The following is a 16,101-nucleotide window of genomic DNA, read 5'->3' as shown; positions in this document are numbered from 1 at the left end:
GACTATAATACACATTTACAAAGAAATGATGGCAAGGACCTTGTCAGTTTACAATCCCTTATTTTAATTTTTTTATGCCTACAGCATCTAGTCTTCCTCGGTGGTCTCCCATCCAAGTACTAATCAGGCTTGACCCTGCTTAGTTAGATTCTGAGATCAGACACAATTCCTCAGATTTTAAATGGGGATGCTAAAATCCAGTTTTAAGTTGTTTGATTAGAATACAGAACGCATTTTTTCCCTTATAAAATCAATACTATAGATATGGTTAAGTTCCCATTTCTATCCTTCTAGGGCATTTAACAAATACTACTGGAACTAAGTGCTTTACATTGAGAACTGCAACCATCCGCATCAATATAAGAAAGCAATGGGGTCTAAGAACTGAGACAACGTGTGTCAACATGATTTATTTGTTTGTTACAGGAAAACTTTGCCCAGAAAAGATAAGACTGTAAACCAATAAATATTTTCATTGTTTGTTTCAAGAAATTGCCATATATTCATTTATCTTGGACAATCTGTTCACCTTGGCAAAGAGTTCACTTATCAAGAAAACAGTTTACTTATCAAGAGTTTGTTCAAGACTCTCGCCTTATTATAGATACCAATCATAAAACTATTATGTCATGAACTTTCCCAAATCCTAGTCTGTTTCACCTAAAGCATTTAACCCAGTCTCCCAAACCCTATGAATATCCTACCCTGACTCGCCCCTTCAGAGACAATCAAGGCAGAGTCCTCTATTATCGCAGAGTTCTAATAAACTTAGTTTTGCTTTATTAACAAGCTGTCTGGAGATATTTTAAGGGAGTTCAATAACATATGTTTATTCTTTTACTCCTCATAACCACCTTATGAGTAAGTTTATTCTTATAAGCCTTTTAGAGATGAGAAAACTGAGGCACACTAAATACTGTGACTTACCCAAGGCCACAAAACAATTTAACTCACATGAATCTAAATTATGGCACTAATATTACTGAGTCTTTCTTCCCTCCAAGTTAATTGAAGAATCCTAAACTCTGACTTTCTCAGCCCTGAGCTCCTACCTAGTGTAATTAGTAATCTTATTGTCTGTCTTTCTCACTGGACTGTGAGCTCTTTGAGGACAAGGAAGTACCTTGTTTGTCTCCATACTGTCAGTGCCTAGCATAATCTATAATATAGAGTAGGCATTCAATAAATGTTTATAAAATAAATATTAAATAAAATTATCTTGCAAACAAGGTTCTGAGATATTAACAATTTTGCTTTAGCTTACCTGGACAGTAATAGTCAGAACTGATGCTCCTCCAATGAACAACATTCTTTAGCTCAAGGGTAAGTAAATTCTGAAGAGCAGATTTTAGATGAGAAGCTACAAACACTGTAATGCGTGTGTGTGGGTGGGGGTGGGGGTGGGGGTGGGGGTGGGGGAATTCATGTGTATAAAGCTACAATTCTACTAAAATATTATATTTTTTTGCTTTTTGCTCAAATATTATCATCTCAGTGTGATCATACAGGTCGTCACATGTTGATTAGATGCTTGAATCACACATTTATCTCTGATTAATAAAAATGGAAAACATTAATTGAAAAAATGAAATTTCTGACATTTTAAAACATAGGGAACTCCCATGAAGTTTCCTTGATACAGTTGTAATTCAGTTCTCTATTCTAAACAGTGCTTTACATATATAAAGTTCTTTTTTCCTTATTATAATGAGAAATAAATGTTATATAAATATTTGGGTATCAAAGAACAGTTTAAAATTTTACATGAGGTAAAATTATGAATGGAAAGTAAGTAGGCTGGAAAGGTTTTCTGCTCATTCTAAGATAGTTACTCATATAGTAAATATGAGGATATAAAACAAACAATCTAAAGAGACATATGAACCAAATGTAAATATGTGAACCCTGTTTTTATTCTGAATCAAACCGATATAAAAGACTTTTTGTGCTAATCATGGAAATATGAATGAGGACAAGTAACATGTTAATATGGAAAAAGTCCTAAACTTAGAAATATATACTATATAAAATAATAAACTACCTGAGATTTGCTCTACAATTCTCTGGTGGGGGAGGTGGCGAATGTGTTCATGTGCATAATCGTGTGTACAGATCAAACAATATTGGTAAAATGTTGATAATTGTTAAAGTTGTGATGAGTACATGGGGATTTATTATACTCTGCTCTCCATTTCTAGATGTGTTTGAAAATTTCTAGAATAACAAGCTTAAAAAATGGCTAATTTGACCAAAATGTCCTTCTCATCTGTGGATAGACTCCAAAATTTAAGAAAGCAGTTACTTTTTCTGTTTAGGAGAATTTTTCTGTTTAGGAGAGTCTCTGGCTGGGCATCAAGGAAGCTTTTCCCAGCTGTCCATCTACTCTGAGTGTATCAGAAACCTCCCATTTTCTGCTGGTGAAAGAGCCTGTACTGCATGGGTACAGTGCCGGCCGCCTTTCATTTACTCTTGCTTTACTTGGTGGTTTTTTACGAAGCACAAGGTAATTTTGTTAAGTGCCAACCCATCTCTTATTTTAACATAAACGACCTCAGGAATCCTTAAAATGAATTTTTTACTTATAAGATGCATGTTCCTTTAAGGGCACAGAATATCTCCTTACGTAACTTAGATTAAAACGCAGTGTAAAATATGCTTTATATTAGGCACTTATGTCTGGCCTGGTTCCTGGGTATTTCTTTCCTTTAAATATGGATTCTTAACCTTCTGATAACATGGAAAATCATTCCAAAATGTGGAGGAAAATGCAAATGATCTTCAGTACTAATTTTACTATACATACACCTATACCTTTCATCTGTTTTAAAGTCAATAAAAGGAAAAATGTGATATGTAGCAAATATCAAAGGCCTCAAATACTGAACAGAAAAACAAGGCTCAGAATACAATGTCCTATTGAAGCACTAAATCAGGAATGTAGGTCAATCTTTTTATAATATTTTCATGAGTTCTTATTAATATATGCTTCGACAGCGAAAGAATACGACATTCTGTTGTTAGATATTATTTGTGTTCTTTATTTAAAATATAAAGCAATGTTTTAAAAATATTACTTGACATAAGTGTTTCAAAAAACAAAATTAGCAATAGTTTCCACAGATACATTTAACACCTTGCTTCAACTGAAATCATTGCTGCTTCTTCAGAGCAATAATAGCATAACATCTGGGAGATTTCACAGGATCAAACAACTTCACAAGTGCAGACCACGCAATGTCTTCCTGTAAATTGATAAGTGATTTAGAAATAAAGCCATTTGTTGATGATAAAAATGAGAGGTAGGTCAGACTATATATTGTAATATAAAAACTATGTAAAAAACAAACTATATAAAACTATTCTTTGTTGAATAAAATTAATATTTACAATTTCACCTTCAGGAATTTATGCTGAGAAAATAATTAAAAATGTACATAGAGAATGAACAACAGGGTTCCTCTTTGCTGTGAAAAACCAATTTACCAATAACAACTAGGTATTACTTAAATTATTATATGATGAAACATTATTCAGCCTCTGTAGGTTTAATGATAAAAAAAATCTCATATAAAATAAATGAAAAAAATTAGATGCAAACTGCATTTATAATTTGATTCCAATTTTAAATAAAGTATAAAATATGTGCACATACATATATATGCAATAAATGTACATGTATATATATATGAGAGATACACTAGAAAACATACTAAAACTTTAATAGTGCTGAAAGGTGAGATTATTGTTACTTTTAATTTTATTTTTTATATTCTTTGTTTAAAATTTTCTAAACTAAATATGTATTAGTTATATAATAAAATATTTAAAATATTAACAAACTGACATTTATATGATTTCTATTACCTCATTACCACTCTATTAATCTTTGTGCACACTGTTTTGACTACTTATTTTACTTAGGACAATAAAAATTGTTTTGAAAAGGGAAATGATAAGTACCTAGTAAAATATAACTGATTCTGTCACCTACCAACTTTGGAACCAAAGCTTTGCAGTGCTTTTTGAGTTAGCAGCTTAGGAAAATACGTCATTTTCTAAATATTTAAGAATTGCCTTTCTCCATAAAAATACAAAATAGAACAAAAGCAAACATTTATTAAAATCTGTTTGTTCCAAGTAGCCTGTTTAAAAGGAGAACATGAAGGCTCCCTATATGATAAAACAAAATTGTTAAAATAAAGGGTTTATATAGTGGAAACATAAGCCTGAATCCATAAATGAGTTTAAACAATTCACGAAACTTTATTTTGATCACAACAAAGTAAAATCTACAAAAAAAACAAAACAAAACAAAAAACCTATTTTCCCTAAAGATAACCAAAAGGACAATATGTTTTAGTCATTCAACATAGATAAATAAGAACAGAAGCAGTCTTCATAGATCAGAAAGAAGTCTCTAAACTCAGACTGCATATGTCAAAAATTTAAAAGTGAAATAAGGCAAATTCCTACAAAATGTAACATATATATGATATCTTTTAAGTCTTGACTATTATTAGCTATTAGCTATATAATACATCATTTATGATGGTTTGTGTTCACTTCTACTATATAGTAATTACCATACAATTGAAGGAATGTAAGCTTTATTATGGCAGTGTTGCTTAAAACATGTTATACAGGTGTTTATGTTTGAAAATAGATGAAATAAATATTTAAACTTTGAAAATATAATGAGAAAAATTATGTCTTAATCTTAAGTTATCGTAAGTTTTATGTGAAAGAAACTTATCCTAGATATAAGTAGATCCATACTACTGGATTTAATAAAGCTATTTGTTATGCATTCAAAAATAATATAACTTACCTGCTCTTTCAGGTAGCAAAGTCGATCCAGAAGTATCAATGTTTCTATACAAGGAGCCAGAACAACTTTCAACTAAAAGGAAGAATAAGTTAGGAATGGTAATACTAAAAAAAAAAAAAAAAAAGACTAACTTAACGACTGTTTAAGAAAATATATCTATAGAAGTTTGTATAAGGCCAAATCTTCAATACTCATTGTACATCTTCGGAAAATGAATACTGCAGAGATCAAAAGTTTTTCTTTAGTAATAATAGGAAAAGAATGTCCTTTAAGTGACTTTGAGGTAGAATCCAAAAGCCATTATACGTATGTGATAGAAGGCTTTTAAAGGGATACTAAGAATGAAATTCATTAAAAGGAATGCTTGTGAAATAACAGAATTGAGACCAATATGTGTTCAAAGAACTCTGAAACTTCTTTCTGTGCATTTATAATACACTTTAAGAGAAATCTACCATGTGTTCTCTTTATTACATTACTGACACCTAATATAGTTCTGAAATAGGAAATGATCCCAAACGGTTTTCCTACAGTAACAGAAAAACAACATAGATCGGTTGGCCCCATAATAAAATTTAATAGGATCCTATTCAGTCTAAGCAATATACCCAATTTAATATGTTTAATTCTGAGATTTACCATATTAAAAGCTTCCAGCTCATTCATTCTAGGCTTATACTTCTCATAGTAGTCCATTATAATTTTTTCCGGCAGCTTCAAGATAAAACAACAAATAACAATAAGTTTAACAATAGTTAAAATTTTTTTCTTGTCAAAAATTCCCTAAAGTAAAATAAACATAACAAAAATTTAAAACAAGCTAGGCATCTGAAACACTCTACGGATGTTCATGAACCAAGTCAATATACCTCTAAATTCTTTTAACTTCAATCTTCTGCACCAATATAGGTTATTCAGCATATCACAAATAAAATCAGCAATAACATCCTGTTAATCCTGTTAATTTCAACAAGTCATGATAAATACTTACTTTTACTTGTTTCTATGCTAGGACCACGTAGTAGGAACTCAATAAACATTTTGAATAAAATTAAGATTTAAAACAATATATCCCAAACGATGTATCTTAGAATAATTCAAAGACAACATAATTAATTCAAAGGAACATAATTATGACATATATTCATATTTAAGGTAATTTAACATCAATAAATCCATCAACGAACATTAATGTTTTTCTCTGAAACATACTGTATCCATTGTACAGTGAACCCTTGTGGTTAGCCGGCCACTTTTTAGACCACCTACATGTTTCTGTTCCCACCAGTGGAGCTTTATGCTTACTGAATCAATTGTATTTGTTTCTCAACTTTTTACAGTATGCCAGTTATTGTAATGATATAAATATTATATAATCAATGAAATATCAATGCAAAAAAAAAAGTTGTTTCTGTAAGTTGGATGCCTTTGTGAAAGGCTTGATAAAGGAAAGTTACCAGAGGAAACTGATGTCAAATTACGTGTGGTCAAAACAAATCAAAGACTGGATAAAAAGAGTAAAGAAATCTGAAAGGATTTGTATTCAGATTTCTTTGCAAATGTCTAAATAAATTTATTATTGTTTTCAAAGCCCTTATTCTTTCTATTATTGCACAAATTTTTTTTTTTTAAATTTAAAAAGTACAAAAGGGCAAGTGAAAAAGTAAGGCTTTGTCTCAATTTCTAGTGTAGCCATCCAGAGAAGACTTGCCCTTGGTACAGAATCCAGATTGTGCCCCTTCCCCCATCCTCTTTAAAACTTTGCCCATCTTTGAATCAAGTGAGCACCCCCTGGATCAAATTTCCGCAGTAGAGTATATTGGACTGGATCCAGGCCTGCACTTTGAGCCAGCAAAACGTCTCATCTCAAAAAATTGTGTGTGTTTAAATGAGTCTTTATTTAGTCTTTACTTCTCTCTTGCCATCTGAGATCAGTAGTTATGGGAAAACTCAGAACAATCTTTTTTCCAGTCCTGCCTCACTGGCATACTGATTCCTACAAACATGGTTTTTCAATATGATACTTTGGGTTCTCCTATATTCTCTGTTTCTCATTTATGCCAAACTGGGAGGCACCATATGAACTAGGAACTGATGATTTTGCCACTTCAGAGAACTGTATTCTGTTGGTTTTGTTGGTGATCTATAACCCTAGGCGTGTTCTCTTGGCATCTTTCTGCTTCCCTGTTTACCTTTGTTGTACTTCACAATACCCATGGTTTGAGATTTAACATGCTTTCTGATTTTGTCAAAGGAGTTTGTGTTTCTGTTTCTCAATCTATTTGTTGCTTTTGTGTGATTCTGAAAAGAAAAGGTGAGAACATCACCTTAACTCTTCTATTTAAAGAAAAAAAAAAGGAAGTCTGTTGCTTCACTTTAAGTGAAACAAAGGTGGATGTTGTAGACTCTATATTATAGATATGTTTGATGCAAAAACATGAAGGTAGAACTTCAAGTAGTTAAACTATATGCAAACCTCTGTTCAAAAAGCAAATCAGCTTTGTTCTTACACCAAAGGCTTGGTGAATGAAAGAATATTAATGTTTTTAAGTAAAAAAAAATCAGTGTTTAAGATATGATTTCATGCTTTAATCAACTATTTCAATTAAATGCTCAACTGTCTGATCAGATTAGATTACAGAGATTATATGAAAACTTTAAAATAAAGACATTATCTCATTTAATCCTAACATCAGGAGTACTGGTTAGCCATTTTGCAAAACGTTCCTTCACTGTGACTTATTGGATGTTTTCCTCATAATTAGACTGGGGCTATGGGTTTTTGAGAGGAAGTCCATAGAAGTGTCATGTTCCTAACATCATCAAAGGTACATACTATCAATATGACCTATCACTGTTGATGTTGACTTTGATTACTTGGTTGAGATATGTTTGTCAGGTTTCTTCACTAAAAAGTTCCTCTTTTTCACCCTTTCCATACTGTATGCTTTGGAAGAAAGGCACTTTGTGCAGCCCATACTTAAAGAGTAGGGAGTTATGCTCCATCTCCTTGAGGGTAAGGTATCTAAGTAAATTATTTGGAATTATTGTCCATGTAACATTTGTCTTTTCTCCTCCACCTAGTTATTAAACTTTCTTTTTATAGATCCATATAAGGGGGTCCAGATAAGCAAAGGTGACCAAACTTCAACTTAACAGGAAATGGGTTAGATGACTAGATGAGATATACGCGGTTGTTCAGATATCCTCCCCAGCCTACATGATAAGATGAGTTAGCAATTGACCTAGTTCTCACCACTACATGGGAGGACTGAGGATGCTGACATATCTTTGGCTAGGTCATGATTGGTTCGAGAACTAAGGTACGTGAATGTGGAGTTAAGGTCAATTAGCTGGCCTTGCCTAGGGAGCTAAGAAAGGCAAAGCCAGTGACAGTAAGGCTGAAGTGGGCCTGATAGTCTTAGGTTGACAAAGGAAGTTATTCACATGATTACTCAAAAGAAAGTCACTGAGAATCTTTTGGAGCACACAATGCAAAGATGACTCAGTATGTTTCAGTTTTATAAAGGATATGTATGTAACTAATCATCCTAAGCTTGAAATTTATGGGAAATAAGAGGTTTTCTTAAAAAGAAAGGAAATGTAATACATAAAGTTCTTCCCATATTTTCTAGCTAATGGAAATAAAATTTGAACTTATTACTATCTGAATAGCATAATCTACAAATATAAATTTCAGCTCATATTCATTCCAAAATTGATTATGGATACATAATATAATTATATATTTGTTTATTTGAATTAAATAAGTAATTTGTAGATTTTATACAATAATTCTAATAATCTAAAATAATGTGACTTTAAAATTTTTTCCTATATTAATAGTATTAATAAAAAATTAAGCAGCTCTTATTTTTCTTCCTTAAAAAATAAGTAAGAACTGTAACGAGTTTTCCTATGCTTTCAATGATTGTATCTTCTATTACTCCCTAGAGCTAGCTACTGGTTGCCAGGGAGACATTTCTATACCTAATGCTTTTCTTTGGTTAGTTGGGAGAATAAATATAATTTTTATAGGCAATGTGGCTATTCTTATATAGAATTAAACTTGTATTACATAAGATTAGGCTTGGTCTTTGCATATAACTTCGACATATGTTTTTGATCATGATTTCAAAGAAGTTTGTTAATTCTTGTTTTTCCCCAAAATTTAATTGCTCCAGATCTTGTTTTTCCCCCAAATTTAATTGCTCCAGATCTATATGTTAAAGGAAACTTTATTTTTTAATAATATGCTTATTTTCAAGAAGAATTTGAGGTGGTTTATAACATGAAGCATAAAATATCAATAGTAGGGCTATTAAAGAAAGGATAAATTCTCAAGGGTATATAACTCAAGGGAGAAGAACATGATACCCAAATAACCTAGCTAAGTACAGTTGCTGAAATCAAGCATAAATTGAGCTTTAAGCCTCCTGACAGCTAAGGCAAAAAAAGAAATAAGCTGAATGTTCTCTGAAGATCATCCTATCATGAAAAATTAAGCAGAAATTATGTTGACTATTATATAACAGAACCCAGATAACATAAAAAAGCTTCTTAATATTGTCTTTACTAAAAATCCAGAAATATCCTCATATCAACTAAATTAAGACTCAGAATGCCTCAAACTCTCAGCCTCATTTTAATTTGTTCCTGCCCAATCACTGCTTGGGGAAAGGGTCTGCATCGGGCTGCAACTTATGCACAGGTCTTCCTGCAGGTACATGCTTCCTCTCTTCCACCTTTCTCACTTTACTGGATTTAGGGTATTTGTGACTTATGACAGGGTTGCTGGTACAAGCCAATATGGTATTTTTGTGAGAATTATAAAACAGACTTCCCCACCTTCAAGTGGATGCAGCCCTAGGTCAAGGCAACTATCATAAATGGAACATGGGATTTTAGCTCTACTTGTGCCCTTAGCTAGGTGCTTTTGTGCAGAGTAAAAGTGAATAACATATGTGGTGGCCCTGCTGATGAAATGGTGTGGAATAAAGTCTATCCAAACAGTTATGAAAGAGATCAAATTACTCAACTAGATCTTTTTCTGTGGGTGAGGGTAAGGGGACTATAAGTGATGTACAAAGTTTGTTGAAGGTGAAAAGCATAGTCATGAATAAACAACAATCAATAAGCAAAGTCCAGAGAGAAAAATGATTCAGGACAAAGACTGAAATAGTTGGTAGTTTAGGAGCTGAATCACCATAATGGTGAAGGTTTAGGCAATATGTATTATTGCTCAGAAAGTAACAATAACTCAATCACTATGTCTGTTTTGAATCCTGCTCCTATTAACAAACTACATCCTAATTAGACCAGGCTGTACACACCTTTCTGAATTCTCGTGAAACTGAAAGATTTCGGCCTTTCTTATAAGTGTATGTATTCCTGGAATAATCTCCCACCAATTATTGAAAAAATCTGAGTAAATGTTCATTCCTTGCAATCAAATAAGTCACATTTCTTCCTTCTTAAAATCTTGATAAAGGCACACTATTTATCATAATTCTTATAATGCACCCCTACATGGATGAACTACTGTAGATACAGGAGTAGATACAGGGGAATATACTTCTTTAATGACGTGATTTGATATATATAGAGATAGGGCTTGAATAACTAGATGCACTGGGAAAGGCACAAATATCCCTTATGTAATGTTCTTCCCCAAAGCACATAACTTTAATCTACGCATGAGGAAACTCTTAGACAACTGGCCTTTTCAAAATACGTCAATGTCACGAAAGACGAAAGAGTTGAGGAACACTGTTCTAAATTAAATGTGACGAGAAACATGATGATTGAATACAATGCCACATCCTGGACTGAATTCTTTAAAAAATATGTTGTGCAAGACAGAGGCATATATTTTTATGGATAAATGTTTTCAAATTTTTAGGGTAGATAGATATCAGTAGAGGGATTGCTGGGTCATATGGTGCTTCTAGTCTTAATTTTTGAAAACCCTCCATACTGTTTTCCATAGTGGCTGTACCAATTTGCATTCCCACCAGCAGTGTATGAGGGTTCCTTTCCCCCCACAATCTCTCCAATACTTGTTATTACTTGTCTTGTTGATGACAGACTTATCTGTAAAGATATATGCACCGTGATGTTCATTGCAGTGGTGGCCAAGACATGTAAAACAAATGAAATAGCCTTAGATAGATGGCCGGATAATGAAGATATGGTATATATGTACAATAGAATATTACTCAGCCATAAGAAAAGATGAAATATTGCCACTTGCGACAACATGGATGGACCTTTAGATTATCATGCCAAGCAAAATAAATCAGACAGAAAAAGCTGAGAACCATATGATTTCGCTCATATGTGGGATATAAAACTGAAAGCAACAAATGAACAAGACAAATGAACAAAAACTCATAGAAACAACAGTTTAGTGGTTACCAGAGGGAAAGGGAGGAGGAAGGGAGGCAGATAAAGGCAAAGGGGGTCAAATATATGGTGATAGAAGGAAATTTAACTTTGGGTGGTGAACACACAATGCAATATACATATGATGTATTATTGAGCTATACACTTGAAACTTACATAATTTTATTAATCAATGTCATCCCAATAAATTAATTTAAAAAATAAGACAGAGGCAGATAATGTCATTTTGTTCCATTAATGGTGATGCTAACTTTGATCACTTGGTATAGGGTGTCAACCAGGCTTATCTACTTTTGAAATTAATAATCTGTGGGAGGTACTTTGTGTAAACATCCTGTCCTCTAAAAATCTCTTACCTAAGGGTTTTAACATCCATTAATAATTCTCCTATGAATCAATTACTTTTGTGGTTGCAAAAAGCTGTAGGAACTTATTTATAGGAATAAGGCATTGTTTTTCTCATATCATCAAAGATGACAGGTTTTCTAAATATTTAATTTGTATTAGGAATTTGTTGTTTCTTTAGAGTCAAAGGAACTCATTCAGCCTAGATCATTTATGGATATATTACCACATGGAAAAGTTTATGAGCTCCTTACATTTGTCGTTGGCCATACTGTGGAATGATTCTTGTCCTCCCACCTGTATTTGAATCACCTGGCAATTATGATTAGTAATTGATTAGTCCCGATCAAACTCTGATTTAATATCTAAAGATCATTTACTTGGTTCTCCACGTGTCCTCTCCTTTACCCTCATCTCTCACCACTGCCTCCCCTACTTCTACTTGCTTTATACTCCAGCAATGCTGAGTCCAGAAACATGTTTCTTAGATCTTTGTGGTTTTGCACAAGCTACTCCCTCTCCACACACCTGAAATGGATTCTTTGATCCCTACCTTCCCACTTTGTTTGCTTAACAAACCCCTGGGCATCCTTCAAGACCATGCTAAGGCACCAATGTTGTTTGTGAAATCTTCACAGGCAGAGTCAGTCACTCCTTCTCCCTATGCTTCCACCACACTTTATATATAAACTGTTTGTTATTTTAAGTTCATGCTATAATTACTCGTTTTCTTTTTCCATGGGTTATATATATTATCGCCTTTGAAGCTCCAGAGTTTCCACTGTTCTTAGCAGATGAAAGTCTTCAAAGTAAATGTTTGTTAATGAATAACTAAATAATTTTGGTCTCAAAAGTTTTGCTTTTGCTGGCCAGTTTTGAAAAAATAACTAAAGTTATTTTTCTGAATTATTCTCTATCTACTTCTATTAGGGTTCTAGTTTAATGGTTTTCAATTTTGTCCATTCAATAGTATAAAACTCCACACCCAATCAATTCACCAGTTTTACTGTCTTTATTTCACTTCTCAATTATCTGAAATTTCTTCTTCATTTGAGTATTTGTAATATGTGTTTAAAATACACACCCAAGCTCTAAAACATAAACTCCTATTATTTCTCTCTTCTTATGGACAAATACTCCAGCTCATTCTTTGTTTAGCAAACAATACCAGTTCTGACACTTTCAAAATCCTTTGTGTGTGTGTATATGTGTGTGTGTGTGTGTGTGCGCGCGCACGCACGCTCGTGCATTTGTGTGTGTGCAGTATATGTATGGGGAAAGAGACAGAAAGACAGAAAAGTAATACTAAAGAAGATACAATGCTGTGGACCATGAAGAAAATACAAAACTTTAAAGATTATTTTGGATGTTTTATGAAATTTGGTGAGATATCAAAGTTTGGGAAAGAAGATAAAGTTTGAGAAAACCTAATTTTTTAGGTATAGGTAAAGCTAATCAGTAGGATTTTGTTGTTTTAGACATCTTTAAAGCTCTATTAAAATGTTTACAAAGAAGTAATTGAACTTTACATGAATTTTATTGTAACATTTCAGTCTAAGAAATCTCTCTAATATGAACAGTATACTTGCCGATATAAGGTAGTTATCTTCTGCCACAAATTTTTTTCCCAGTGGTATAGAGTTGAGCTTAACTTTACTGTAAAATCTAAACATTCTTCTTAAATAGACCTATATTTTATATAGGACTAAAACAATATCACACTTAAGTGGTTAGAGCTATACAAAATTAAAGATCAAGGAGGGGATCATTTTGAATAAAAAGTCTTCAAAAATGTGAAAATAGAATCACTGTTTCTTCCCCTCTCCATGCTTTTTGGTGTAACATGGCAAAAAATTTTTTAAACATGGAATTTATAATGGAAATGTCAGATGACTGTATATGGAATTATCCGGATGACAAGTACTCAAACAGCAGATCTCAACTGGGGTGATTCCATCGCTCGGGGCATTTTTGGCAGTATCTGGAGATTTTTTTTTTCTTTAAAATTTTTGGATTTTAATCACTAGGGTGCTACTGCTGACATCTAGTGGGTAGAGGCCAGGAATGTTGCTAAACATCCTACAAGGAATGCACAGGACAGTTTCCTTCACAACAAAGAATTATCCAAACGTAAGCACTTCTGAGTTTCAGAAATCCTGCTCTAAGAGAAAATGTCTAATGCTGTCTTTCACAACTGACTACAGGACTTATGGATTCACCTTTTAAGTTGTGCATGTGCTACTTATATACCTAGCACATGCAGCTCTGGTTTCCTTTAGAGTGATAATTTGTCTGTGAATGTTCTGTTTACTTCCACATGTTTAATATGATTTCTTGTGACCAAAAATGTATACAAAAAATGTTAGTAGATTTTCTAGGCACTCTGTTTACTTATATAGTTTTATATATAAAGAGATGTACTTTAAAAGATAAGAAACACACCAACAAATCATGACACTTTCAATTATATATAGTTTGCTAATAAATGATTACAAAGTAGTCAAAGATCTTCTAAATACTTTTGTATATTTAATATTTTAAATATAAATGGTTTTGATACTTTTTAGTAGTCAGAATCTCAGGCGAAAATTAGTTTCATTTTAAAAATAAAACTATACACAAATCCCTTTTTACTGTGCTAATGGTCAAAACTTTCATTTTAACACTGATACTTCATGATGTGGGAGAAAAATAATAGGATTTTGTATTGGATTGGAAATATAAGTTTGGTTTTTTATAACATCCTATTTCCAACCACTCTGGCCTGAAGAACACAACTCTTAATTCCTTTGGGTTAATGTTAAAACAAACAAGCAAGACAACCCCTAAAACAAAGAAATGAAAAACAACTCCCAAATTACATATACTCATCTATTTGTTTCCTCTCACCAGTATATCTTTTTAAACACCTTATGCTGTTCTGTACCTTCCTCCCCCAGTGGCTTCCAGCTTAGGTGTCTTGTTCCTTTTCTTTTTCTAACCAATTTTAGTCGACATATTTCTTTTTCACGAGCTTAAATAGTATTATGAAAAAAATCAGTAGGGCACTATTATTGCTTTTATTAATAAAGATAATCATTTAAGACAATTTACATAGTGATACTTATCTACATTAGTCTTTTTAATTTTTTTTCTTTTGTTTCTAATTTCACTTCTCAGGATAGTGGTGGTTAACAATTGAGGTTTTTTGTTTTTTTTTCTGAATTAAATTTATTGCGGCAACATTGGTTAATAAAATTACATAGGTTTCAAGGGTACAATTCAATAATACGTCATCTGTATACTGCATTGTGTGTTGATGTTAGCTGAATATACGTCCAAGTTCCAGGTCTACCACTTGCTAGCTCTTTTGACTCTGGGAAAATGACTTGCCTTTTTCTAAGTCTCTCTTTCCAGATCGTTACATGAGGAAATATAATAGTATCTACTTAAGTGTTTTGTAAAGGATAAATGAGATAATGTCGTGATGTCTTTAGCAAAATTATTCACATAGTAAGTGCTAGTAAACATTAGTTACTATGAGTATTCTTAACAGTAATAAAATAAGCATATTAGGGAACATTTACTATGATTATTATTAAAGACAAACCTGGGACGAGAAAGCCATAAGAAAGGATAAGTTAAATTCTTTCTGGATTTTTATTGTTTGTTTTTTGGCAAAGGATAATACATTTCTAGTTTAAGTAAAAACTTAGTTCTTTATTTGTAAAAATAATGCAAAGTTTTGTGTTCTTGATATTAAATTCAAGACATAAAATTGAGACATGAAATTAAAATAGGCACTAATTAAGAGTAACTAGAAGGTAGACTATTTTGATTAAAAAAATATTTTACAAAACCCAGAAATAAAATAACTATGATAACAGTGTCTATTGTTAATTTATTCAAGATTAGAAGAATCTTTATTTTGGTGACTAAATAAAAATATTTATAAGAGTCATATCAATGGTGTTATTACATGTAAGTAGTACATATACAAAGATCAGAATAATACAAACTAGTACTCTTTAGTTAGTATTTACTATGTACAAATGTTGTGTTCAGCCTTCTATGTACGTTATCTTAATCTTTCTTAAATCCTATCAGTTAGAAATGCTTTTTTTAATAGTGATTTTATAGGGGGAGGGAACTGATTAGTACCAGTTTATTTGCTTTAAGTAATACAGCAACTGGGGAGTAAATGGATAATTGGTACAATAAATATTGCCTTTTAGCTTTGAAATAAATTAACCATATCTGTGTAACTCTTCTCTTTCAAGAAATAAATTTAATTTCTTTAACCATATTTTATTCTTTAATTTATAATCAATCAATATACCATAGTGATCTAAGCTCAACTTAATATTTTAGTTAATAACTCATTTTATTCATGTTGAGATTTTATTTTTCTGTGTTAGAAATTTCTATGATTCTCCCATTCAAAGGCTTTTTGAATTTAAAGTTTTAAATTTTAATTAGTTATATAATCTTTATCTAAAAGCAGTTCAAAATTAAAACCCTTTCTCTTGCTTTATTTACATTTC

General features: G+C 32.1%; 1 protein-coding gene across 2 annotated transcripts in view; it reads right to left on the bottom strand.

Moving 5' to 3' along the window:
* Positions 1-3,012: 3,012 nt before the first annotated feature.
* Positions 3,013-16,101, bottom strand: part of METTL25 (methyltransferase like 25) — a 94,704-nt gene continuing 81,615 nt past the window's right edge. The window contains exons 10-12 of one of the 2 annotated variants that reach the window (XM_011374892.2): positions 5,468-5,542; positions 4,829-4,900; positions 3,013-3,242 (exon numbers count right to left, since the gene is read on the bottom strand). In XM_011374892.2, the coding sequence (XP_011373194.1) occupies positions 3,150-3,242; positions 4,829-4,900; positions 5,468-5,542 (240 nt within the window). In that variant the 3' untranslated portion in view covers positions 3,013-3,149. The remainder of the gene's footprint in view (positions 3,243-4,828; positions 4,901-5,467; positions 5,543-16,101) is intronic. The other variant, XM_011374902.2, reaches the window with a different exon arrangement.

Source organism: Pteropus vampyrus, unplaced genomic scaffold, assembly GCF_000151845.1.
Source record: "Pteropus vampyrus isolate Shadow unplaced genomic scaffold, Pvam_2.0 Scaffold9, whole genome shotgun sequence".
In the NCBI taxonomy this organism is placed as follows: domain Eukaryota; kingdom Metazoa; phylum Chordata; class Mammalia; order Chiroptera; family Pteropodidae; genus Pteropus; species Pteropus vampyrus.
This window is presented reverse-complemented; position numbering and strand designations above follow the sequence as displayed.